The 26,482-nt window shown below is 41.2% G+C and overlaps 1 protein-coding gene across 1 annotated transcript in view; it reads left to right on the forward strand.

The window, feature by feature from the left end:
- Positions 1-26,482, forward strand: part of EPS8 (epidermal growth factor receptor pathway substrate 8) — a 782,257-nt gene that overhangs the window by 735,689 nt on the left and 20,086 nt on the right. The window contains exons 13-14 of the mRNA XM_053719136.1: positions 16,498-16,678; positions 16,756-16,885. Of these exons, the coding sequence (XP_053575111.1) occupies positions 16,498-16,678; positions 16,756-16,885 (311 nt within the window). The remainder of the gene's footprint in view (positions 1-16,497; positions 16,679-16,755; positions 16,886-26,482) is intronic.

Raw genomic sequence — 26,482 nt, forward strand, 5'->3', positions numbered from 1 at the left:
TGAGGTGTACTGTTTTCCCTCCTTGTAAATCTCACATTTGATGATGGACCACAGGTTCTCAATTGGGTTCAGATCAGGTGAACAAGGAGGCCATGTCATTAGATTTTCTTCTTTTATACCCTTTCTTGCCAGCCACGCTGTGGAGTACTTGGACGCGTGTGATGGAGCATTGTCCTGCATGAAAATCATGTTTTTCTTGAAGGATGCAGACTTCTTCCTGTACCACTGCTTGAAGAAGGTGTCTTCCAGAAACTGGCAGTAGGACTGGGAGTTGAGCTTGACTCCATCCTCAACCCGAAAAGGCCCCACAAGCTCATCTTTGATGATACCAGCCCAAACCAGTACTCCACCTCCACCTTGCTGGCGTCTGAGTCGGACTGGAGCTCTCTGCCCTTTACCAATCCAGCCACGGGCCCATCCATCTGGCCCATCAAGACTCACTCTCATTTCATCAGTCCATAACCTTAGAAAAATCAGTCTTGAGATATTTCTTGGCCCAGTCTTGACGTTTCAGCTTGTGTGTCTTGTTCAGTGGTGGTCGTCTTTCAGCACTTCTTACCTTGGCCATGTCTCTGAGTATTGCACACCTTGTGCTTTTGGGCACTCCAGTGATGTTGCAGCTCTGAAATATGGCCAAACTGGTGGCAAGTGGCATCTTGGCAGCTGCACGCTTGACTTTTCTCAGTTCATGGGCAGTTATTTTGCGCCTTGGTTTTTCCACACGCTTCTTGCGACCCTGTTGACTATTTTGAATGAAACGCTTGATTGTTTGATGATCACGCTTCAGAAGCTTTGCAATTTTAAGAGTGCTGCATCCCTCTGCAAGATATCTCACTATTTTTGACTTTTCTGAGCCTGTCAAGTCCTTCTTTTGACCCATTTTGCCAAAGGAAAGGAAGTTGCCTAATAATTATGCACACCTGATATAGGGTGTTGATGTCATTAGACCACACCCCTTCTCATTACAGAGATGCACATCACCTAATATGCTTAATTGGTAGTAGGCTTTCGAGCCTATACAGCTTGGAGTAAGACAACATGCATAAAGAGGATGATGTGGTCAAAATACTCATTTGCCTAATAATTCTGCACTCCCTGTATTTAATAAAAGTTATATTTTATATCTAGCTGGTCCTCGCTGCCTCTACATGCATGGGCATATTAATAATTGATTTGATAGATACGAATTACATGGATCAAAAGATGCAATATACATTTGATAGATACGAATTACATCAATAGATGCAATATACATTTGATAGATATGAATTACATAGATCAATAGATGCAATATACATTTGATAGATACGAATTACAGAGATCAGTAGATGCAATATATATTTGATAGATACGATTGATAGTTATATAATTTCCCTGACAGAGTATAACAATAAGACATGCGGTCTTGGACCCGTGGTGTGTTAAGTACTAAGTAGTACTATTCTTAGCATTTTAATACCTGTTACTCCCCCTATCGGGGGAGGTCTATATGGCCTTGATTTTTGGAACAGGGAGATGGAAGAAGATGCTTGGTGTGTCCTCCTACTTCAAATTTGGCCGAAACACAAGTGGCTGTCACAAAACAGTCCGGCCACGAGATCGATAGATTTGATAGATAGATCCATAGATTACATAGATCAGTAGATGCAATATACATTTGATAGACACCAATTACATAGATCAAAAGATGCAATATACATTTGGTAGATATGAATTTCATAGATCAAAAGATGCAATTTACATTTGATAGATACGAATTTCATAGATCAAAAGATGTAATATACATTTGATAGATACAAATTACATAGATCAAAATATGCAATATACATTTGATAGATACATAGATTACATAGATCAATAGATGCAATATACATTTGATAGATATGAATTACATAGATCAATAGATGCAATATACATTTGATAGATACGAATTACATAGATCAATAGATGCAATATACATTTGATAGATACGATTTTAAGGAGTGTGTGTCACCATAAGCTTACTGGTGTGTTTGTAAAAGCTATTCCTGAGTGAAATAAAGCAATAGTAGTAGTTCCTTCTGGAACAGGTAGTCCTGTCTGATTCTTTCTGGTATACCAGTTGCAGAGGTTCTGACCCTGCATTCTGGCTGCACAATCAGTAGGTTTCACGACCTAGACAATCATCTGTTGCCGTTTCTGAACATGACAGACTTCCTGCTTCTGAATGGGGCTTTAACTACATATTTAACCACTTTGCTGGGATTAAAATTGTATTTATCTAGAAGAGCCAGTTCAATCCTATGTTCTGTTGAAATATAACATGCCCTTTTAATGTGATGTTTCACAGTCAAAAAAGTTTTTTTATTAAATATTTACACTACTGTTATAACAAATATGAGTGGTGGCACTAGTTGGCAAGTGGGCTGGCAAACACGCTGGCAGGCAACTGCAATTAGATTGAACTAGCTGACTGATGTTTCACAGTCAAAAAAGTTTTTTTTTAAATATTTACACTACTCTTACAACAAATATGAGTGGTGCCACTAACTTGGCAAGTGGGCCTGGCACACACACTGGCAGGCAGACAACTTCAATTAGATTACAATAGCAGACTGATGTTTCACAGTCAAAAAAGTTTTTTTAAAAAATATTTACACTACTGTTATAACAAATATGATTGGTGGCACTAGTTGGCAAGTGGGCCTGGCACACACGCTGACAGGCAGGCAACTTCAATTAAATTACACTAGCTGACTGATGTTTCACAGTCAAAAATTGTTTTTTTTAAATATTTACAATACTGTTATAACAAATATGATTGGTGGCACTAGTTGGCAAGTGGGCCTGGCACACACGCTGGCAGGCAGGCAACTGCAATTCAATTGCACTAGCAGACTGATGTTTCACAGTCAAAAAAGTTTTTATTTTAAATATTTACACTACTGTTACAACAAATATGAGTGGTGCCACTAACTTGGCAAGTGGGCCTGGCACACACGCTGGCAGGCAACTTCAATTAGATTACACTAACAGACTGATGTTTCACAGTCAAAAAAGTTTTTATTTAAAATATTTACACTACTGTTATAACAAATATGATTGGTGGCACTAGTTGGAAAGTAGGCCTGGCACACACGCTGGCAGGCAGGCAGGCAACTGCAATTAAATAACACTAGCAGACTGATGTAAAAGTTTTTTTTTTTAAAAGTTACACTAATGTTACACCATATAGGAGTGGTGGCACTGAGGATAGAAGTAGGCACAGTATATGCTGGGAGCCTGACACACAGGCTGGCACTAGTGGCAGGCTGGCCTGGCAACTAAAATTAAATAACACTTGCAGACTGATGTAAAAGTTTTTTTTTTACAAAATTTACACTAATGTTACACCAGATAGGAGTGGTGGCACTGAGGATGGAAGTAGGCACAGTATATGCTGGGAGCCTGACACACAGGCTGGCACTAGTGGCACACTGGCCTGGCAACTAAAATTAAATAACACTAGAAGACTGATGTAAAAGTTTTTTTTAAAAAAATTTACACTAATGTTACACCAGATATAAGTGGTGGAAAACAGAGCAATTAGGCACAGTATATGCTGTGGGCCTGACACACAGGCCTGCTGGAAAATGAAATTAGATTACACTAGCAAACTGATGTAAAAGTTTTTTTTTTTTAAATTTAGAATAATGTTAACCAGATATAAGTGGTGGCACAGAGCAATTAATCACAGTATATGCTGTGGGCCTGATGGAAAATGAAATTAGATTACACTAGCAAAATGATGCATTTTTTTATTTTTTTTAAATTTACACTAATGTTAACCAGATATAAGTGGTGGCACAGAAGAATTAATCACAGTATATGCTGTGAGCCTCACACACAGGCTGACAAGCAGGCAAATGCAAATAAAATTACCAAAACCCCCCCCCACAAAAAACGACTGATGTTCTAGCTCTAAAAAGGGCTTTTTGGGGTGCTGTCCTTACAGCAGAGATGAGATGAGTCCTTCAGGACTGTAGTGGACACTGAATACACTAGCCTAGCTATCAATTTCCCTATAAAATCACCAGCAGCAGCACTAACCCTCCTCTCACTAAGAATGCAGGATCGTAATGAATCTAAAATGGCTGCTGCCTAGGAGCTGGGAGGGTCTGGGAGGGAGTGTCTGCTGCTGATTGGCTGAAATGTGTCTGCAGACTGTGAGATACAGGGTCAAAGTTTCCTCAATGATGACGAATAGGGGGCGGATCGAACATCGCATATGTTCGCCCGCCGCGGTGAACGTGAAAAAGCTAAGATAGCCGGGAACTGTTCTCCGGCGAACAGTTCACGACATCACTATACCAGCGCTGCTTAAGTCAGCGGTGAGCTGGATGTACCTGCTCGTGCAAGATTTCCCCATAGGGATCAACGGGGAAAGCTGGCTGAGAAGAAGTCTAACACCTGCAAAAAAAGCAGCGTAAAGCTCCCTAACGCAGCCCCATTGATTCCTATGGGGAAATAAAAGTTATGTTTACACCTAACACCCTAACATGAACCCTGAGTCTAAACACCCCTATTCTTACACTTATTAACCCCTAATCTGCCGCCCCCGACATCGACGCCACCTACATTATACTTATGAACACCTAATCTGCCGCCCCCAACATCGCCGCCACCTACCTACACTTATTAACCCCTAATCTGCTGCCCCCAGCGTCGCCGCCACTAAATTGAAGTTATTAACCCCTAAACCTAAGTCTAACCCTAAACCTAACACCCCCTAACTTAAATATAATTTAAATAAATCTAAATAAAATTACTATCATTAACTACATTATTCCTATTTAAAACTAAATACTTACCTATAAAATAAACCCTAAACTAGCTACAATATAACTAATAGTTATATTGTATCTAGCTTAGGGTTTATTTTTATTTTACAGGCAAGCTTGTATTTATTTTAACTAGATAGAATAGTTATTAAATAGTTATTAACTATTTAATAACTACCTAGCTAAAATAAAGACAAATTTACCTGTAAAATAAAACCTAACCTAAGTTACACTAACACCTAACACTACAATATAATTAAATAAATTAACTAAATTAAATACAATTACCTAAATTAAATTAGCTAAAGTACAAAAAACAAACAAACACAAAAATTACAGAAAATAATAAACAAATTACAGATATTTAAACTAATTACACCTAATCTAATAGCCCTATCAAAATAAAAAAAGCCCCCCCAAAATGAAAAAAAACCCTAGCCTAAACTAAACTACCAATAGCCCTTAAAAGGGCCTTTTGCGGGGCATTGCCCCAAAGTAATCAGCTCTTTTACCTGTAAAAAAAAATACAAACACCCCCCAACAGTAAAACCCACCACCCACACAACCAACCCCCCAAATAAAATACTATCTAAAAAAACCTAAGCTCCCCATTGCCCTGAAAAGGGCATTTGGATGAGCATTGCCCTTAAAAGGGCAGTTAGCTCTTTTGCCCCCCAAAGTCCCTAACCTAAAAATAAATCCCACCCAATACACCCTTAAAAAACCTAACACTAACCCCCTGAAGATCGACTTACCGGGAGACGTCTTCATCCAATCCGGGCCGAAGTCCTCAATGAAGCCGGGAGAAGTCTTCATCCAAGCCGGGCGAAGTGGTCCTCCAGACGGGCAGAAGTCTTCATCCAGACGGCATCTTCTATCTTCATCCATCTGGCACGGAGTGGGTCCATCTTCAAGACATCAGACGCGGAGCATCCTCTTCATCCGGAGTCTTCTTACTGATTGAAGGTACCTTTAAGTGACATCATACAAAATGGTGTCCCTTAGATTCTGATTGGCTGATAGAATTCTATCAGCCAATCGGAATTAAGGTAGAAAAAATCCCATAGGCTGATGCAATCAGCCAATAGGATTGAAGTTCAATCATATTGGCTGATCAAATCAGCCAATAGGATTGAGCTTGCATTCTATTGGCTGATTGAAACAGCCAATAGAATGCAAGCTCAATCCTATTGTCTGATTGCATCAGCCAATAGGATTTTTTCTACCTTAATTCCGATTTCTCTGCTGTGCTGTGGGGGGCAATACCCACACAAGGAGGTATGATAACTAATAAGAAAACTTATTTAAGAGAAACTTATTACTGTAAAGTAACAGATGCGCCTCCAGTCATTGTGCCTCATATAATTACTGTAAAGTGACAGATGCGTCCCCAGTCATTGTATCTCAGATAATTACTGTAAAGTGACAGATGTGCTCCCGGTCATTGTATCTCAGATAATTACTGTAAAGTGACAGATGTGCTCCCGGTCCTTGTACCTCAGCTTATTACTGTAAAGTGACAGATGCTCCCTGAATCATTGTGCCTCAGATAATTACTGTCAAGTGACAGATGCGCACCTTGGTTATTGTACCTCGGATTATTACTGTAAAGTGACAGATGCGCTCCCGGTCATTGTACCTCAGCTTATAACTGTAAAATGACAGATGTGCCCCCAGTCATTGTACCTCAGATAATTACTGTAAAGTGACAGATGCGCTCCCGGTCATTGTACCTCAGCTTATAACTGTAAAGTGACAGATGCGACCCCAGTCACTGTGCCTCAGATTATTACTGTAAAGTGACAGATGTGCCCCCGGTCATTGTACCTCAGTTTATTACTGTAAAGTGACAGATGTGCCCCCGGTCATTGTACCTCAGATTATTACTGTAAAGTGACAGATGCGCCCCTGGTCATTGTACCTCAGCTTATTACTGTAAAGTGACAGATGCGCCCCCGGTTATGAGACCTCAGATTATTACTGTAAAGTGACAGATGTGCTCCCATTCATTGTACCTCAGCTTATTACTGTAAAGTGACAGATGCGCCCCCGGTCATTGTACCTCAGCTTATTACTGTAAAGTGACAGATGCTCCCCCGGTCATTGTACCTCAGATTATTACTGTAAAGTGACAGATGTGCCCCCGGTCATTGTACCTCAGCTTATTACTGTAAAGTGACAGATGCGCCCCCGGTCATTGTACCTCAGATTATTACTGTAAAGTGACAGATGCGCCCCGGTCATTGTATTTCAGCTTATTACTGTAAAGTGACAGATGTGCCGGTCATTGTATCTCAGCTTATTACTGTAAAGTGAGAAATACGCCCCCGGGCATTGAACCTCAGATTATTACTGTATAGTGACAGATGTGCCTGGTCATTGTACCTCAGTTTATTACTGTAAAGTGACAGATGCGCCCCCGGTCATTGTACCTCAGATTATTACTGTAAAGTGACAGATGCTCCCCCCGGTCATTGTACCTCAGCTTATTACTGTAAACTGACAGATGCGCCCCCGGTTATTGTGTCTCAGCTTATTACTGTAAAGTGACAGATGCTCCCGGTCATTGTACCTCAGCTTATTACTGTAAAGTGACAGATGTGCCCCCGGTTATTGTACCTCAGCTTATTACTGTAAAGTGACAGATGCGCCCCCGGTTATTGTACCTCAGATTATTACTGTAAAGTGACAGATGTGCTCCCGGTCATTGTACCTCAGCTTATTACTGTAAAGTGACAGATGTGCACCTCGGTTATTGTACCTCAGATTATTACTGTAAAGTGACAGATGTGCCCCCGGTTATTGTTCCTCAGCTTATTACTGTAAAGTGACAGATGCACCCCCGGTCATTTTACCTCAGTTTATTACTGTAAAGTGACAGATGCGCCCCCGGTCATTGTACCTCAGCTTATTACTGTAAAGTGACAGATGCTCCCCTGGTCATTTTACCTCAGTTTATTACTGTAAAGTGACAGATGCGCCCCCGGTCATTGTACCTCAGATTATTACTGTAAAGTGACAGATGCGCCCCCGGTTATTGTACCTCAGCTTATTACTGTAAAGTGACAGATGCTCCCCCGGTTATTGTACCTCAGCTTATTACTGTAAAGTGACAGATGCTCCCCCGGTTATTGTACCTCAGCTTATTACTGTAAAGTGACAGATGCGCCCAGGTTATTGTACCTCAGTTTATTATTGTAAAGTGACAGATGTGCACCCGGTTATTGTACCTCAGATTATTACTGTAAAGTGACAGATGTGCTCCCGGTCATTGTACCTCAGTTTATTATTGTAAAGTGACAGATGCTCCCCCGGTTATTGTACCTCAGCTTATTTCTGTAAAGTGACAGATGTGCCCCCGGTCATTGTACCTCAGCTTATTACTGTAAAGTGACAGATGCGCCCGGTTATTGTACCTCAGCTTATTACTGTAAAGTGACAGATGCTCCCCCGGTTATTGTACCTCAGCTTATTTCTGTAAAGTGACAGATGTGCCCCCGGTCATTGTACCTCAGCTTATTACTGTAAAGTGACAGATGCGCCCGGTTATTGTACCTCAGCTTATTACTGTAAAGTGACAGATGCTCCCCCGGTTATTGTACCTCAGCTTATTACTGTAAAGTGACAGATGCACCCCCGGTTATTGTACCTCAGCTTATTACTGTAAAGTGACAGATGTGCCCAGGTTATTGTATCTCAGTTTATTATTGTAAAGTGACAGATGTGCACCCGGTCATTGTACCTCAGATTATTACCATAAAGTGACAGATGTGCCCCCGGTCATTGTACCTCAGCTTATTACTGTAAAGTGACAGATGTGCCCCCGGTTATTGTACCTCAGCTTATTTCTGTAAAGTGACAGGTGCGCCCAGGTCATTGTACCTCAGATTATTACCATAAAGTGACAGATCTGCTCCCGGTTTTTGTACCTCAGATCATTACTGTAAAGTGACAGATGTGCCCCCGGTCATTGTACCTCAGCTTATTACTGTAAAGTGACAGATGCGCCCAAGTCATTGTATTTCAGCTTATTACTGTAAAGTGACAGATGCGCCCCCGGTCATTGTACCTCAGCTTATTACTGTAAAGTGACAGATGTGCCCCCGGTCATTGTACCTCAGCTTATTACTGTAAAGTGACAGATGCGCCCAAGTCATTGTATTTCAGCTTATTACTGTAAAGTGACAGATGCGCCCCCGGTCATTGTACCTCAGATTATTACTGTAAAGTGACAGATGTGCCCCCGGTCATTGTACCTCAGCTTATTACTGTAAAGTGACAGATGCGCCCGGTCATTGTACCTCAACTTATTACTGTAAAGTGACAGATGCTCCCCTGGTTATTGTACCTCAGCTTATTACTGTAAAGTGACAGATGCGCCCCCGGTTATTGTACCTCAGCTTATTACTGTAAAGTGACAGATGCTCCCCCGGTTATTGTACCTCATCTTATTACTGTAAAGTGACAGATGTGCCCCCGGTTATTGTACCTCAGCTTATTACTGTAAAGTGCCAGATGTGCCCAGGTTATTGTATCTCAGTTTATTATTGTAAAGTGACAGATGTGCACCCGGTCATTGTACCTCAGCTTATTACTGTAAAGTGACAGGTGCGCCCCCGGTTATTGTACCTCAGCTTTTTACTGTAAAGTGACAGGTGCGCCCCCGGTTATTGTACCTCAGCTTATTACTGTAAAGTGACAGGTGCGCCCAGGTCATTGTATCTCAGTTTATTACTGTAAAGTGACAGATGTGCACCCGGTCATTGTACCTCAGCTTATTACTGTAAAGTGACAGATGTGCTCCCGGTTATTGTACCTCAGATTATTACCATAAAGTGACAGATGTGCCCCCGGTAATTGTACCTCAGCATATTACTGTAAAGTGACAGATGTGCCCCCGGTTATTGTACCTCAGCTTATTTCTGTAAAGTGACAGATGCGCCCCCAGTCATTGTATCTCAGATTATTACTGTAAAGTGACAGATGTGCCCCTGGTTATTGTACCTCAGCTTATTACTGTAAAGTGACAGATGTGCCCCCGGTTATTGTACCTCAGCTTATTACTGTAAAGTGACAGATGTGCCCCCGGTTATTGTACCTCAGCTTATTACTGTAAAGTGACAGATGTGCCCCCGGTTATTGTACCTCAGCATATTACTGTAAAGTGACAGATGTGCCCCCGGTTATTGTACCTCAGCTTATTTCTGTAAAGTGACAGATGCGCCCCCAGTCATTGTATCTCAGATTATTACTGTAAAGTGACAGATGTGCCCCCGGTGATTGTATCTCAGATTATTACTGTAAAGTGACAGATGTGCCCCCGGTTATTGTACCTCAGCTTATTACTGTAAAGTGACAGATGTGCCCCCGGTCATTGTACCTCAGCTTATTACTGTAAAGTGACAGATGTGCCCCCGATTATTGTACCTCAGCTTATTACTGTAAAGTGACAGATGTGCCCCCGGTTATTGTACCTCAGCTTATTACTGTAAAGTGACAGATGCACCCCCAGTCATTGTACCTCAGCGTATTACTGTAAAGTGACAGATGCTCCCCCGGTCATTGTACCTCAGCTTATTACTGTAAAGTGACAGATGCGCCCAGGTTATTGTACCTCAGATTATTACAGTAAAGTGACAGATGTGCCCCCGGTCATTGTACCTCAGCTTATTACTGTAAAGTGACAGATGTGCCCAGGTTATTGTACCTCAGCTTATTACTGTAAAGTGACAGATGTGCCCCCGGTCATTGTACCTCAGCTTATTACTGTAAAGTGACAGGTGCGCCCAGGTCATTGTACCTCAGCTTATTACTGTAAAGTGACAGATGTGCCCCCGGTTATTGTACCTCAGCTTATTACTGTAAAGTGACAGATGTGCCCAGGTTATTGTACCTCAGCTTATTACTGTAAAGTGACAGATGCGCTCCCGGTTAATGTACCTCAGATCATTACTGTAAAGTGACAGATCTGCTCCCGGTTTTTGTACCTCAGATCATTACTGTAAAGTGACAGATGATCCCCCGGTCATTGTACCTCAGATTATTACTGTAAAGTGACAGATGCGCCCCCCGGTTATTGTTCCTCAGATTATTACTGTAAAGTGACAGATGTGCCCCCGGTCATTGTACCTCAGCTTATTTCTGTAAAGTGACAGATGCTCCCCCGGTTATTGTTCCTCAGATTATTACTGTAAAGTGACAGATGTGCCCCCGGTCATTGTACCTCAGCTTATTACTGTAAAGTGACAGATGCGCACCCGGTCATTGTACCTCAGCTTATTACTGTAAAGTGACAGATGCGCACCCGGTCATTGTACGTCAGATTATTACTGTAAAGTGACAGATGTGCCCCCGGTCATTGTACCTCAGCTTATTACTGTAAAGTGACAGATGCGCCCCCGGTCATTGTATCTCAGCTTATTACTGTAAAGTGACAGATGTGCCCCCGGTCATTGTATCTTAGATTATTACTGTAAAGTGACAGATGCGCTCCCGGTTATTGTACCTCAGTTTATAACTGTAAAGTGACAGATGTGCCCCCATTCATTGCACCTCAGCTTATTACTGTAAAGTGACAGATGCGCCCCCGGTTATTGTACCTCAGTTTATTACTGTAAAGTGACAGATGCGCCCCCGGTTATTGTACCTCAGCTTATTACTGTAAAGTGACAGCTGTGCCCCCGGTTATTGTACCTCAGCTTATTGCTGTAAAGTGACAGATGCGCCCAAGTCATTGTATTTCAGCGTATTACTGTAAAGTGACAGATGCGCCCCCGGTCATTGTACCTCAGATTATTACTGTAAAGTGAAAGATGTGCCCCCGGTCATTGTACCTCTGCTTATTACTGTAAAGTGACAGATGTGCACCCGGTTATTGTACCTCAGCTTATTACTGTAAAGTGACAGATGCGCCCGGTCATTGTACCTCAACTTATTACTGTAAAGTGACAGATGCTCCCCCGGTTATTGTACCTCAGCTTATTACTGTAAAGTGACAGATGCGCCCCCGGTTATTGTACCTCAGCTTATTACTGTAAAGTGACAGATGCTCCCCCGGTTATTGTACCTCAGCTTATTACTGTAAAGTGACAGATGCTTCCCCGGTTATTGTACCTCAGCTTATTACTGTAAAGTGACAGATGCGCCCAGGTTATTGTATCTCAGTTTATTATTGTAAAGTGACAGATGTGCACCCGGTCATTGTACCTCAGCTTATTACTGTAAAGTGACAGGTGCGCCCCTGGTTATTGTACCTCAGCTTTTTACTGTAAAGTGACAGATGTGCCCCCGGTTATTGTACCTCAGCTTATTACTGTAAAGTGACAGATGTGCCCAGGTTATTGTACCTCAGCTTATTACTGTAAAGTGACAGATGCGCCCAAGTCATTGTACCTCAGTTTATTACTGTAAAGTGACAGGTGCGCCCGGTCATTGTACCTCAGTTTATTACTGTAAAGTGACAGATGTGCCCCCGGTTATTGTACCTCAGCTTATTACTGTAAAGTGACAGGTGCGCCCAGGTCATTGTATCTCAGTTTATTACTGTAAAGTGACAGATGTGCACCCGGTCATTGTACCTCAGATTATTACCATAAAGTGACAGATGTGCCCCCGGTAATTGTACCTCAGCATATTACTGTAAAGTGACAGATGTGCCCCCGTTTATTGTACCTCAGCTTATTACTGTAAAGTGACAGATGCGCCCAGGTTATTGTATCTCAGTTTATTATTGTAAAGTGACAGATGTGCACCCGGTCATTGTACCTCAGCTTATTACTGTAAAGTGACAGGTGCGCCCCCGGTTATTGTACCTCAGCTTTTTACTGTAAAGTGACAGGTGCGCCCCCGGTTATTGTACCTCAGCTTATTACCGTAAAGTGACAGGTGCGCCCAGGTCATTGTATCTCAGTTTATTACTGTAAAGTGACAGATGTGCTCCCGGTTATTGTACCTCAGATTATTACCATAAAGTGACAGATGTGCCTCCGGTAATTGTACCTCAGATTATTACTGTAAAGTGACAGATGTGCCCCCGGTTATTGTACCTCAGCTTATTTCTGTAAAGTGACAGATGCGCCCCCAGTCATTGTATCTCAGATTATTACTGTAAAGTGACAGATGTGCCCCTGGTTATTGTACCTCAGCTTATTACTGTAAAGTGACAGATGTGCCCCCGGTTATTGTACCTCAGCTTATTACTGTAAAGTGACAGATGTGCGCCCGGTTATTGTACCTCAGCTTATTACTGTAAAGTGACAGATGTGCCCCCGGTTATTGTACCTCAGCTTATTTCTGTAAAGTGACAGATGCGCCCCCAGTCATTGTATCTCAGATTATTACTGTAAAGTGACAGATGTGCCCCCGGTCATTGTATCTCAGATTATTACTGTAAAGTGACAGATGTGCCCCCGGTTATTGTACCTCAGCTTATTACTGTAAAGTGACAGATGCACCCCCAGTCATTGTACCTCAGCTTATTACTGTAAAGTGACAGATGCTCCCCCGATCATTGTACCTCTGCTTATTACTGTAAAGTGACAGGTGCGCCCAGGTCATTGTACCTCAGCTTATTACTGTAAAGTGACAGATGTGCCCCCGGTCATTGTACCTCAGCTTATTACTGTAAAGTGACAGATGTGCCCAGGTTATTGTACCTCAGCATATTACTGTAAAGTGACAGATGTGCCCCCGGTCATTGTACCTCAGCTTATTACTGTAAAGTGACAGATGTGCCCCCGGTTATTGTACCTCAGCATATTACTGTAAAGTGACAGATGCGCCCCTGGTCATTGTATCTCAGCTTATTACTGTAAAGTGACAGATGTGCCCCCGGTTATTGTACCTCAGCTTATTACTGTAAAGTGACAGATGTGCCCCCGGTTATTGTACCTCAGCTTATTACTGTAAAGTGACAGATGCACCCCCGGTTATTGTATCTCAGATTATTACTGTAAAGTGACAGATGCACCCCCGGTTATTGTACCTCAGATTATTACTGTAAAGTGACAGATGCGCCCAGGTTATTGTATCTCAGATCATTACTGTAAAGTGACAGATGTGCCCCCGGTTATTGTACCTCAGCTTATTACTGTAAAGCGACAGATGCACCCCCGGTCATTGTATTTCAGCTTATTACTGTAAAGTGACAGATGTGCTCCCAGTCATTGTACCTCAGATTATTACTGTAAAGTGACAGATGTGCCCCCGGTTATTGTACCTCAGCTTATTACTGTAAAGTGACAGATGTGCCCCCGGTTATTGTACCTCAGCTTATTACTGTAAAGTGACAGATGCGCCCAGGTTATTGTATCTCAGATCATTACTGGAAAGTGACAGATGTGCCCCCGGTTATTGTACCCCAGCTTATTACTGTAAAGTGACATATGTGCCCCCGGTTATTGTACCTCAGCTTATTACTGTAAAGCGACAGATGCACTACCGGTCATTGTACCTCAGCTTATTACTGTAAAGTGACAGATGTGCCCCCGGTTATTGTACCTCAGTTTATTACTGTAAAGTGACAGATGCGCTCCCGGTTATTGTACCTCAGATCATTACTGTAAAGTGACAGATGCTCCCCCGGTCATTGTACCTCAGATCATTACTGTAAAGTGACAGATTTGCTCCCGGTTTTTGTACCTCAGATCATTACTGTAAAGTGACAAAGGCACCCCCAGTCATTGTACCTCAGATTATTACTGTAAAGTGACAGATGCGCACCCCGGTTATTGTACCTCAGCTTATTACTGTAAAGTGACAGATGTGCCCCCGGTCATTGTACCTCAGCTTATTACTGTAAAGTGACAGATGTGCCCCCGGTCATTGTACCTCAGATTATTACTGTAAAGTGACAGATGTGCTCCTGGTCATTGTATCTCAGCTTATTACTGTAAAGTGACAGATGTGCCGGTCATTGTACCTCAGCTTATTACTGTAAAGTGACAGATGTGCCCCCGGTTATTGTACCTCAGCTTATTACTGTAAAGTGACATATGTGCCCCTGGTCATTGTATCTTAGATTATTACTGTAAAGTGACAAATGCGCCCCCGGTCATTGTACCTCAGCTTATTACTGTAAAGTGACAGATGCGCCCCCGGTCATTGTACCTCAGCTTATTATTACTGTAAAGTGACAGATGCGCCCCTGGTCATTGTACCTCAGATTATTATTGTAAAGTGACAGATGCGCCCCCGGTTAATATACCTCAGTTTATTACTGTAAAGTGACAGATGCACCCTGTCATTGTACCTCAGTTTATTACTGTAAAGTGACAGATGTGCCCCCGGTTATTGTATCTCAGCTAATTACTGTAAAAGTGACAGATGCGCCCCCGTTTATTGTACCTCAGATTATTACTGTAAAGTGACAGATGCGCCCGGTCATTGTATCTCAGCTAATTACTGTAAAAGTGACAGATGCGCCCCCGGTTATTGTACCTCAGATTATTACTGTAAAGTGACAGATGCGCCCTGTCATTGTATCTCAGCTAATTACTGTAAAAGTGACAGATGCGCCCCCGGTTATTGTACCTCAGATTATTACTGTAAAGTGACAGATGTGCCCCCGGTTATTGTACCTCAGATTATTACTGTAAAGTGACAGATGTGCACCTCGGTTATTGTACCTCAGATTATTACTGTAAAGTAACAGATGTGCCCTCCGTTTATTGTACCTCAGATTATTACTGTAAAGTGACAGATGTGCCCCCCGGTTATTGTACCTCAGATTATTACTGTAAAGTGACAGATGTGCACCTCGGTTATTGTACCTCAGATTATTACTGTAAAGTAACAGATGTGCCCTCCGGTTATTGTACCTCAGCTTATTAATGTAAAGTGACAGATGTGCCCCCCGATTATTGTACCTCAGATTATTACTGTAAAAGTCACAGATGTGCACCTCGGTTATTGTACCTCAGTTTATTACTGTAAAGTGACAGATGCGCCCCCGGTCATTGTACCTCAGCTTATTACTGTAAAGTAACAGATGTGCCCCCGGTTATTGTACCTCAGCATATTACTGTAAAGTGACAGATGTGCCCCCGGTGATTGTACCTCAGCTTATTACTGTAAAGTAACAGATGTGCCCTCCGTTTATTGTACCTCAGATTATATCTGTAAAGTGACAGATGTGCCCCCGGTGATTGTACCTCAGCTTATTACTGTAAAGTGACAGATGTGCCCTCCATTTATTGTACCTCAGATTATATCTGTAAAGTGACAGATGTGCCCCCGGTGATTGTACCTCAGCTTATTACTGTAAAGTAACAGATGTGCCCTCCGTTTATTGTACCTCAGATTATATCTGTAAAGTGACAGATGTGCACCTCGGTTATTGTACCTCAGATTATTACTGTAAAGTAACAGATGTGCCCTCCGTTTATTGTACCTCAGATTATATCTGTAAAGTGACAGATGTGCCCCCGGTGATTGTACCTCAGCTTATTACTGTAAAAGTGACAGATGCGCCCGGTCATTGTATCTCAGCTAATTACTGTAAAAGTGACAGATGCGCCCCCGGTAATTGTACCTCAGCTTATAACTGGAAAGTGACAGATGCGCCACCGGTTATTGTATCTCAGCTAATTACTGTAAAAGTGACAGATGCGCCACCGGTTATTGTATCTCAGCTAATTACTGTAAAAGTGACAGATGTGCCACCGGTTATTGTATTTCACCTTTTTTATTGTAAACTTAGGCAGGAAATCTCAGATGGAGGAAGTGCAAGATGAGCTTGTTCATAGACTGACCATTGGTCGCACAGCTGCCCAGAGGAAATTCACAGTGCCACGCCAAAATGTGCCAGCTGTCAACATCACATACAACTCCTCTGCAGAGGATGTGAGGGCCTGGCTAGAGGCAAAGGGATTCAGCCCAGTGTGAGTAACATCTCCATTGCCACATACCATTCATGAAACATTTAATAACCTTACAGTGCTTCTCTTTGTTTCCATAGAACAATCACCAGCCTAGGTGTGCTCACAGGAGAACAGATCTTGTCTCTCACTAAAGATGAACTGAAAACTGTTTGTCCTGAAGGTCCAAGAGTCTATAACCAGGTCGCTGTGCAGAAAATGGCTCTTGAGGTAAATTCAGCAAATGTGCAGCTGTGAAGTGATCCTAGAGAGTCACATTATTGTTTTTATAATTTATTTGTAGAGCACCAATAGATTCTACAGCATTGTAAATATAGGTGCATTATGCATTAGTCACACCAGATGGGCGGGTACAGGTTCCTGCCTGTGTGTTGGCTGGGTTTGTGAGCTTTATGTAGAGAGAAGACATTTAGGATGAAATATTTGAAAGAGGGTTAGTGTGTTGAGTTAGCAAGAATACCGGGATGGTCTGGTACAAAGAGATAGATGTCAGCAGCATACAAATGATACTGAAACCCATGATACTTTATTAAAGGACTTAAGGACAATGTGTAGATTGAAAACAGTACCAGGGCACGCCAGAAAAGTATTCACTTAATGTACAATTAGAAAGATAGGAGAACAAGGGGACTGTGTCACAAATACCATAAGATTGGAGGGTTTGGGACAAAAGAGGGTGGTATCAGAGGTTGTAGAATGAATGAGAGAAATAGGGAAATAGAGCAGTAGTTGGGGGCCTGGAAAGAGAGAAGTTTCTTTTTTAATGGTGGATGTTACTTAGTTATATTGAAAGAATAAGGAAAATAAACCAGTGATGAAGGAAGAGATGGAATATATGCAACTTGTATTTTAAGCACATAGACAAATGCTACTTCTTCGGTCCACTGTTTCAAGGAATACCCAAAAAGCCCAATTGTTTTTTCAGTTCTGGAAACTATGAGTGATTGTACAAGTTTCTTCACATGAACCGGGGATGGGATTTTATTCAAATCTCTTCATTGTTCCAAAAAAGGAAGGTACTTTCAGACCAGTCCTGCATCTGAAAGCTTTGAACAAGTCTGTAAAGGTACCTTCTTTGAAAATTGAACTATTCAGACTATTTGTTTTGCAAAGTCAGTTTATGTCCACAATAGATTTTACCTTCATGTTCTAATTTAGGGAACATTATCAGTTTCTGAGGTTTGCTTTATTAGACATCATTTTCAGTTTGTTGCTCTACCTTTTGTCTGGCTACAGCTCCAAGGATTTTCATAATGATTTTGAGTGCCCCTTTGTCTGCAATCAGAACTCATGGTATTGCAGTGTTTCCCTACCTGGATGATATCTTGATTTAAGCTCCATTTTTTCCTTTAGCAGAATCTTACTCCAACTAACTCCTTGTTTCTTCAACAACATGATTGGAAGATAAATTGTCCAAACAGTTCTTTAATTCCTCAAATAAAGGTAACTTTTTTGGAAAATAAAATAGATTAAGTCTCCATGAGTCTTTCTCTAACAGAGCAGAGAAGGGTACAATTGGTGTCAGCTAGTCTGAACAATTAAGTTCCTCTTCTTTCCCTCTGTTGCTCTTTGTAGGGAAGTTTTGGGTCTCATGATTGCAGCTTCAGTTGCATTTCCGTTTGCCCGTTTTCATATGAGACCCCTTCAGCTTTGTTTGCATTGTGAGTGGTGCAGGTATCAAACTCAACTGTCTAAAAAAATATTTCTGGATCACAGTAAAAGTCGGTCTTTAACTTGGTGACTGGATCCTCAATTCTTTATTCACAGGGGCTTCTTTTGGTCATCCTACCTGGACTTTGTTCTCTACAGATACATGTCTTTCAGGTTGGGAAACTGGGGGTCTCTAAGAGCACAGGGAGTTTGAGATCCTTGAGAGGGAGGTGCACAAAAAATATTCTAAAATTCTGTGCTATTTTCAGGGCTCTTCAAGCTTGACCTCTGTTGAAAAGAGAATCCCATCTCTGTTTTCAGACAGATAATGTCACAGCAGTGGCTTATGTCAACCATGAGGGGGGAACTCACATTTCCCATGGTCATTAGGGAAGTGTCTCAAATTCTCTCATGGGCGGAAAAAAAATCCTGTCTAGTCTCTGCGATTCATATTCCAAGAGTGAACAACTGGAAAGCAGACTTTTGCCGTCATCAGTTTCTACATACAGGGGAGTTGGCTCTTCATCAGGATATGTTCAATCAGATTGTGGGTATTTGGGGTCTCCCAGAGATAGATGTGATGGCTTCTCATTTGAACAACAAACTTCCCATGTATTTTGTGAGGTCCAGGGTCCCTCAAGCAGAATTAGTGGTAACTCTAGTAGCTCTAGTAGCTGGTAATTTTAGCTTGTTTGTCTATTTCCTCCTCTGGTACTTCTTCCCAGAGTGATCGCCAAGATAAGATTGCCCTCACTTGGCCTCAAAGGATTTGGTATGCTGATCTGGTTCAGATGTCCAGTTACCCTCCTTGATCTCTTCCTTTGATCTCTTCCTTTGCGGTCAGACCTTCTGTCTCAAGGTCCATTTTTCCATCCAGATCTCACATCTCTGAACTTGATGGCATGAAAATTGAATGGTTGGTTCTTAGACATAGAGGTTTCTCTGATTCTGTGATTGAAACCATAATTCAGCCTGTAACTAGGAAAATTTATCATAAGGTCTGGAAGGCTTTAATTTCTTGGTTTATAGATCTTGTTTATTCATGGCATTCTTTCAAGATTCTTAGGATTTTGCAGTTCTTACAGGTTGGTCTGGATAAAGGCCTATCTGCCAGTTCTCTGAAGGGGTAGTTTTCTGCTTTTTGAGTCTTGTTTCATAGGAAGGTTAATAATCTTCTGGATATTCATGGTTTTATTCAGGCCTAAGTTCATATTAAGCCTGTAATCAAGTCAGTTTCTCCTCCGTGGTGTCTTAATTTGGTGTTAATGGTTTTGCAGGCTCTCCTTTTTTGAATCTACGTGTAATGTGGATATTAAACTGCTTTCTTGGAAGGTTTTATTCCTTTTGGCTATCTCTTCTGCTAATAGAGTTTGAGTTATCTGCTCCTCCTTATCTTTTTTTCCATCAGGGTAAGGCAACTTTACGGACTACTTTTTGCCTAAAGTTGTTTCTTCAGACAGAATTAGCAGATAAATTGTTGTCTCTTCTTTGTGTCCTAATCCTAAAAAAGGCTTCATAGAGATATTTGCATAACTTGTATATTGTTAGAGCATTAAAATGTTTTATTGATGCTACTAAGGACTTTAGATAGACTTCTAGTTTGTTCATTCACTTTTTCTGTTGCTAGAAATGTTTCTGCTTTTTCTTTATCTTCTTGTTTGAAACTCTTGATTCACAAAGCTTACATGGAGGCAGGTCAACCTCCACTGCAATGGATTTCTGTTCATTCTACTAGGTCAGTCGTCACTTCTTGGGCTTTCAAGAATGAGGCTTCTGTTGACCAAATTTGCATGGAATCCATCTATATGCTTACCTGATAATTTGAATTTCTTTTATGATGGTGAGAGTGCACGAGACCCCACCCTATTTTTTGAGCACATCTTTTTACCCTGCTCCTTTTATGGCTCTTATTCCTTTTTATAACCTCATTTTCGCCTAGATTCCGAGTTTTGCGTTATGAGGGGTGCGGTACTAACTTGCACGTTATTGTCACCGCTTACTTACCTACAGCTCTGGTATTACTGTTTTTTCTAAACCCGGCATTAAAAGGCAAGAAGTGAGCATAGAGCAAAATTGAGCTCCATACCGCACTCCAATACCAGCGCTGCTTAAGTCAGAGGTGAGCTGGTTGTACGTGCTCGTGCACGATTTCCCCATAGACATCACAGAGCCGGCTGAGAGAAAGTCTAACACCTGCACTAAAGCAGCGTAAAACTCAGTAATGCAGCCCCATTTATTCCTATGGGGAAACACATTTTATGTTTACACCTAAAACCCTAACATGAACCTGAGTCTAAACACCCCTAATCTTACACTTATTAACCCCGACATCGCTGTCACCTGCATTATACTTATTAACCCCTAATCTGCCGCTCCGGACATCGCCGCCACCTACATTATATTTATTAACCCCTAATCTGCTGCCCCCAACATCGCCACCACCTACATTATATTTATTAACCCCTAATCTGCTGCCCCCAACATCGCCGACACCTACATTATATTTATTAACCCCTAATCTGCCGCCCCTAACATCGCCGCCACCTACCTACATTTATTAACCCCTAATCTGCCACCCCCAACATTACCGCCACTATTCTGAATTTATTAACCCCTAAACTTAAGTCTAACCCTAACACCCTCTTAAATATAATTTAAATACATCTAGATAAAGTTAATATCATGAACTAAATTATTACTATTCAATACTAAATACTTACCTATAAAATAAACCCTAAACTAGCTACAGCATAACTAATAGTTACAGTGTAGCTATCTTAGGTTTATTTTTATTTTACAGGCAATTTGTATTTATTTTAACTAGGTAGAATAGTTACAAAATAGTCATTAACTATTTAATAACTACCTAGCTAAAATTAATACAAATTGACCTGTAAAATTTAAACCTAACCTAACACCTAACAGTACACTACAATTAAATAACTTTCCTAAATTAAATACAATTAAATAAATTAAATACAATTAGCTAAATTACAAAAAAAACCCACTAAATTACAGAAAATAAAAAACTAATTACAAGATATTTAAACTAATTACACCTAATCTAAGAGCCCTATCAAAATAAAAAAGCCCCCCCAAAATAAAAAAAAAACCTAGCCTAAACTATCAATAGCCCTCAAAAGGACCTTTTGGGGGGCATTGCCCCAAAGAAATCAGCTCTTTTACCTGAAAAAAAAATACAAACAACCCCCCCAACAGTAAAACCCACCACCCAGCCCACACAACCAACACCCAAATAAAACCCTAGCTAAAAAAAACCTAAGCTCCCCATTGCCCTGAAAAGGGCATTTGGATGGGCATTGCTCTTAAAAGGGCATTTAGCTCTATTGCTGCCCAAAGCCCTAACCTAAAAATAAAACCCACCCAATTCACCCTTAAAAAATCCTAACACTAACCCCCAAAGATCCACTTACCATGATAAGTCTTCATCCAAGTGGCAAGTTGTCCTCAACAAAGCCGGCAGAAGTTGTCCTCCAGACGGGCAGAAGTCTTCACCCAGATGGCATCTTCTATCTTCATCCTTTCGATGCGGAGCAGCTCCATCTTCAAGACATCCGGCGCGGAGCATCCTCTTCAATCGACTGCTTCTTCGGAATGAATGTACCTTTAAGTTATGTCATCCAAGATGGCGTCCCTTTGATTACGATTAGATGATAGAATTCTATCAGCCAATCGGAATTTAGGTAACTTAATTAGGAACTTCAATCCTATTGGCTGATCCAATCAGCAAATAGGATTGAGCTCGCATTCTATTGACTGACTGGAACAGCCAATAGAATGCCAGCTCAATCCTATTGGCTGATTGCATCAGCCAATAGGATTTTTTCTACCTTAATTCCGATTGGCTGATAGAATTCTCTCAGCCAATCGGAATCTAAGGGATGCCATCTTGGATGACGTCACTTAAAGAATCATTCATTCCGAACAGGCCGTCAATTGAAGAGGATGCTCCGCGCCGGATGTCTTGAAGATGGAGCCGCTCCGCGTCGGAAGGATGAAGATAGAAGATGCCGTCTGGATGAAGACTTCTGCCCGTCTGGAGGACCACTTCTGCCAGCTTCGTTGAGGACATCTTGCCCCTTGGATAAAGACTTTTTCCAGTAAGTGAATCTTCGGGGGTTAGTGTTAGGATTTTTTAAGGGTGTATTGGGTGGGGGTTTTTTTTAGGTTAGGGCTTTGGGAGGCAATAGAGCTAAATGCACTTTTAAGGGCAATGCCCATCCAAATGCCCTTTTCAGGGCAATGGGGAGCTTAGGATTTTTTAGTTAGGGCTTTATTTTGGGGGTTGGTTGTGTGGGTGGTGTTAATTACTGTTGGGGGGGGTTGTTTGTATTTTTTTTTACAGGTAAAAGAGCCGATTTCTTTGGGGCAATGCCCCACAAAAAGCCCTTTTAAGGGCTATTGATAGTTTAGTTTAGGCTAGGGTTTATTTTTATTTGGGGGGGGGGTTATATTGATAGGGCTCTTAGATTAGGTGTAATTAGTTTAAAGATCTTGTAATTTGTTTTTTATTTTCTGTAATTTAGTGTTTTTTGTAATTTAGCTAATTGTATTTAATTTATTTAATTGTATTTAATTTAGGGAATTTATTTAATTGTAGGGTTAGGCTAGGTGTTAGTGTAACTCAGGTTAGGTTTTATTTTACAGGTCAATTTGTATTTATTTTAGCTAGGTAGTTATTAAATAATTAATAACTATTTAATAACTATTGTACCTAGTTAAAATAAATACAAACTTGCCTGTAAAATAAAAATAAACCCTAAGCTAGCTACAATGTAACTATTAGTTATATAGTAGCTAGCTTAGGATTTATTTTATAGGTAAGTATTTCGTTTTAAATAGGAATAATTAAGTTAATGATATTAATTTTATTCAGATTTATTTAAATTATATTTAGGTTAGAGGGTGTTAGGGTTAGACTTAGGTTTAAAGGGTTAATAAATTTAGAATAGTGGCGGCGACGTTGGGGACGGCAGATTAGGGGTTAATAAGTATAATGTAGGTGGCGGCGATGTTAGAGGCGGCAGATTAGGGGTTAATAATATTTAACTAGTGTTTGCGAGGCGGGAGTGCGGCGGTTTAGGGGTTAATATGTTTATTCTAGTGGCGGCGATGTCCGGAGCGGCAGATTAGGGGTTAATAATTTTATTTTAGTGTTTGTGATGCGGGAGGGCCTCGGTTTAGGGGTTAATATGTAGTTTATGGGTGTTAGTGTACTTTTTAGCACTTTAGTTATGAGTTTTATGGTACGGCTTTGTAGTGTAAAACTCATAACTTCTGACTTTAAAATGTGTTAGGAATCTTGGCGGTAGAGGGTGTACCGCTCACTTTTTGGCCTCCCAGGACAAACTCGTAATACCGGCGCTATGGAAGTCCCATAGAAAAAAACCTTTACAAAATTTACGTAAGTAGGTTTGCGGTAAAGCCAAAAAAGTGTGCAGTACACCTATACCTGCAAGACTCGTAATAGCAGCGGGCGTAAAAAAGCAGCGTTAGAACCTGTTAGCGCTGCTTTTTTACCTTAACGCACAACTCGTAATCTAGCCGTTTGCTTGGTGCGACTGAGGTAAGTGTGAGGTGGGAGGGGTTTTATAGAGCTCTTGAAGTTTGAGAAATTTTGCCTCCTCCTAGTGGTAAGGAAGAGTAATTCCCAGGAGTAATGGATTGTGGACCATGAAAGAAAATTAATTTATCAGGTAAGCATATATTTATGTTTTCTTTGTGAAAAGCTTAAGATAATGACATCTCATTCCACAAAATATCCACTAACTGGGTTGAAATCATGCTACAGCTGTAAAGCAGCAATGTGCGAAGTATTAAACTGTGCAGCATTATATTTGCATCTGCTAATTCTTAAAGTTTGTGATTGATGCTAGTGGGAGAACAGAGCTACGTGGAAAGAACCTTTGTAGGTCTCGTGGATTAGACCTGAGCCTTGGAGAGATGTATCAGACATGTTATGCGACAATTCCTCAGCCTCAACTATAAGCCCATTGTATGTAGGAGCTCCTCACCCTCTAATATAAGCACATTGTATGCAGCAGCTCCTCACCCTCAACTATAAGCCCATTGTATGTAGCAGTTCCTCACCCTCTAATATAAGCACATTGTATGCAGCAGTTCCTCAGCCTCTAATATAAGCACATTGTATGCAGCAGCTCCTCACCCTCAACTATAAGCCCATTGTATGTAGCAGTTCCTCACCCTCTAATATAAGCACATTGTATGTAGCAGTTCCTCACCCTCTAATATAAGCACATTGTAGGTAGCACTTCCTCACCCTCTTATATAAGCACATTGTAGGTAGCAGTTCCTCACCCTCTTATATAAGCACATTGTAGGTAGCAGTTCCTCACCCTCTAATATAAGCACATCGTAGGTAACACTTCCTCACCCTCTTATATAAGCACATTGTAGGTAGCAGTTCCTCACCCTCTAATATAAGCACATTGTCTGTAGCAAGTCCTTAGCCTCAACTATAAGCCCATTGTATGTAGCAGTTCCTCACCCTCTAATATAAGCACATTGTAGGTACCAGTTCCTCACCCTCTAATATAAGCACATTGTAGGTAGCAGTTCCTCACCCTCTAATATAAGCACATTGTATGTAGCAGTTCCTCACCCTCTTATATAAGCACATTGTATGTAGCAGTTCCTCACCCTCTAATATAAGCACATTGTATGTAGCAGTTCCTCACTCTCTAATATAAGCCCATTGTATGTAGCAGTTCCTCACCCTCTAATATAAGCACATTGTATGTAGCAGTTCCTCACCCTCTAATATAAGCACATTGTCTGCAGCAGTTCCTCGCCCTCTAATATAAGCACATTGTCTGCAGCAGTTCCTCACCCTCTAATATAAGCACATTGTAGGTATCAGCTCCTCACCCTCTAATATAAGCACATTGTAGGTAGCAGTTCCTCACCCTCTAATATAAGCATATTGTAGGTAGCAGTTCCTCACCCTCTAATATAAGCACATTGTAGGTAGCAGTTCCTCACCCTCTAATAGAAGCATATTGTAGGTAGCAGTTCCTCACCCTCTAATATAAGCACATTGTCTGTAGCAGTTCCTTAGCCTCAACTATAAGCCCATTGTATGTAGCAGTTCCTCACCCTCTAATATAAGAACATTGTAGGTGCCAGTTCCTCACCCTCTAATATAAGCACATTGTAGGTAGCAGTTCCTCACCCTCTAATATAAGCTCATTGTATGTAGCAGTTCCTCACCCTCTTATATAAGCACATTGTATGTAGCAGTTCCTCACCCTATAATATAAGCACATTGTATGTAGCAGTTCCTCACCCTCTAATATAAGCACATTGTAGGTACCAGTTCCTCACCCTCTAATATAAGCACATTGTAGGTAGCAGTTCCTCACCCTCTAATATAAGCTCATTGTATGTAGCAGTTCCTCACCCTCTTATATAAGCACATTGTATGTAGCAGTTCCTCACCCTCTAATATAAGCACATTGTATGTAGCAGTTCCTCACCCTCTAATATAAGCCCATTGTATGTAGCAGTTCCTCACCCTCTAATATAAGCACATCGTAGGTAGCAGTTCCTCACCCTCTAATATAAGCACATTGTATGTAGCAGTTCCTGACCCTCTAATATAAGCACATTGTCTGCAGCAGTTCCTCACCCTCTAATATAAGCACATTGTCTGCAGCAGTTCCTCACCCTCTAATATAAGCACATTGTAGGTAGCAGTTCCTCACCCTCTAATATAAGCATATTGTAGGTAGCAGTTCCTCACCCTCTAATATAAGCACATTGTAGGTAGCAGTTCCTCACCCTCTAATATAAGCATATTGTAGGTAGCAGTTCCTCACCCTCTAATATAAGCACATTGTAGGTAGCAGTTCCTCACCCTCTAATATAAGCATATTGTAGGTAGCAGTTCCTCACCCTCTAATATAAGCACATTGTAGGTAGCAGTTCCTCACCCTCTAATATAAGCATATTGTAGGTAGCAGTTCCTCACCCTCTAATATAAGCACATTGTATGTAGCAGTTCCTCACCCTCTGATATAAGCACATTGTAGGTAGTAGTTCCTCACCCTCTAATATAAGCACATTGTAGGTAGCAGTTCATCACCCTCTAATATAAGCACATTGTATGTAGCAGTT

The sequence above is a fragment of the Bombina bombina genome, chromosome 6 (assembly GCF_027579735.1).
Source record: "Bombina bombina isolate aBomBom1 chromosome 6, aBomBom1.pri, whole genome shotgun sequence".
Classification (NCBI taxonomy): Eukaryota; Metazoa; Chordata; class Amphibia; order Anura; family Bombinatoridae; genus Bombina; species Bombina bombina.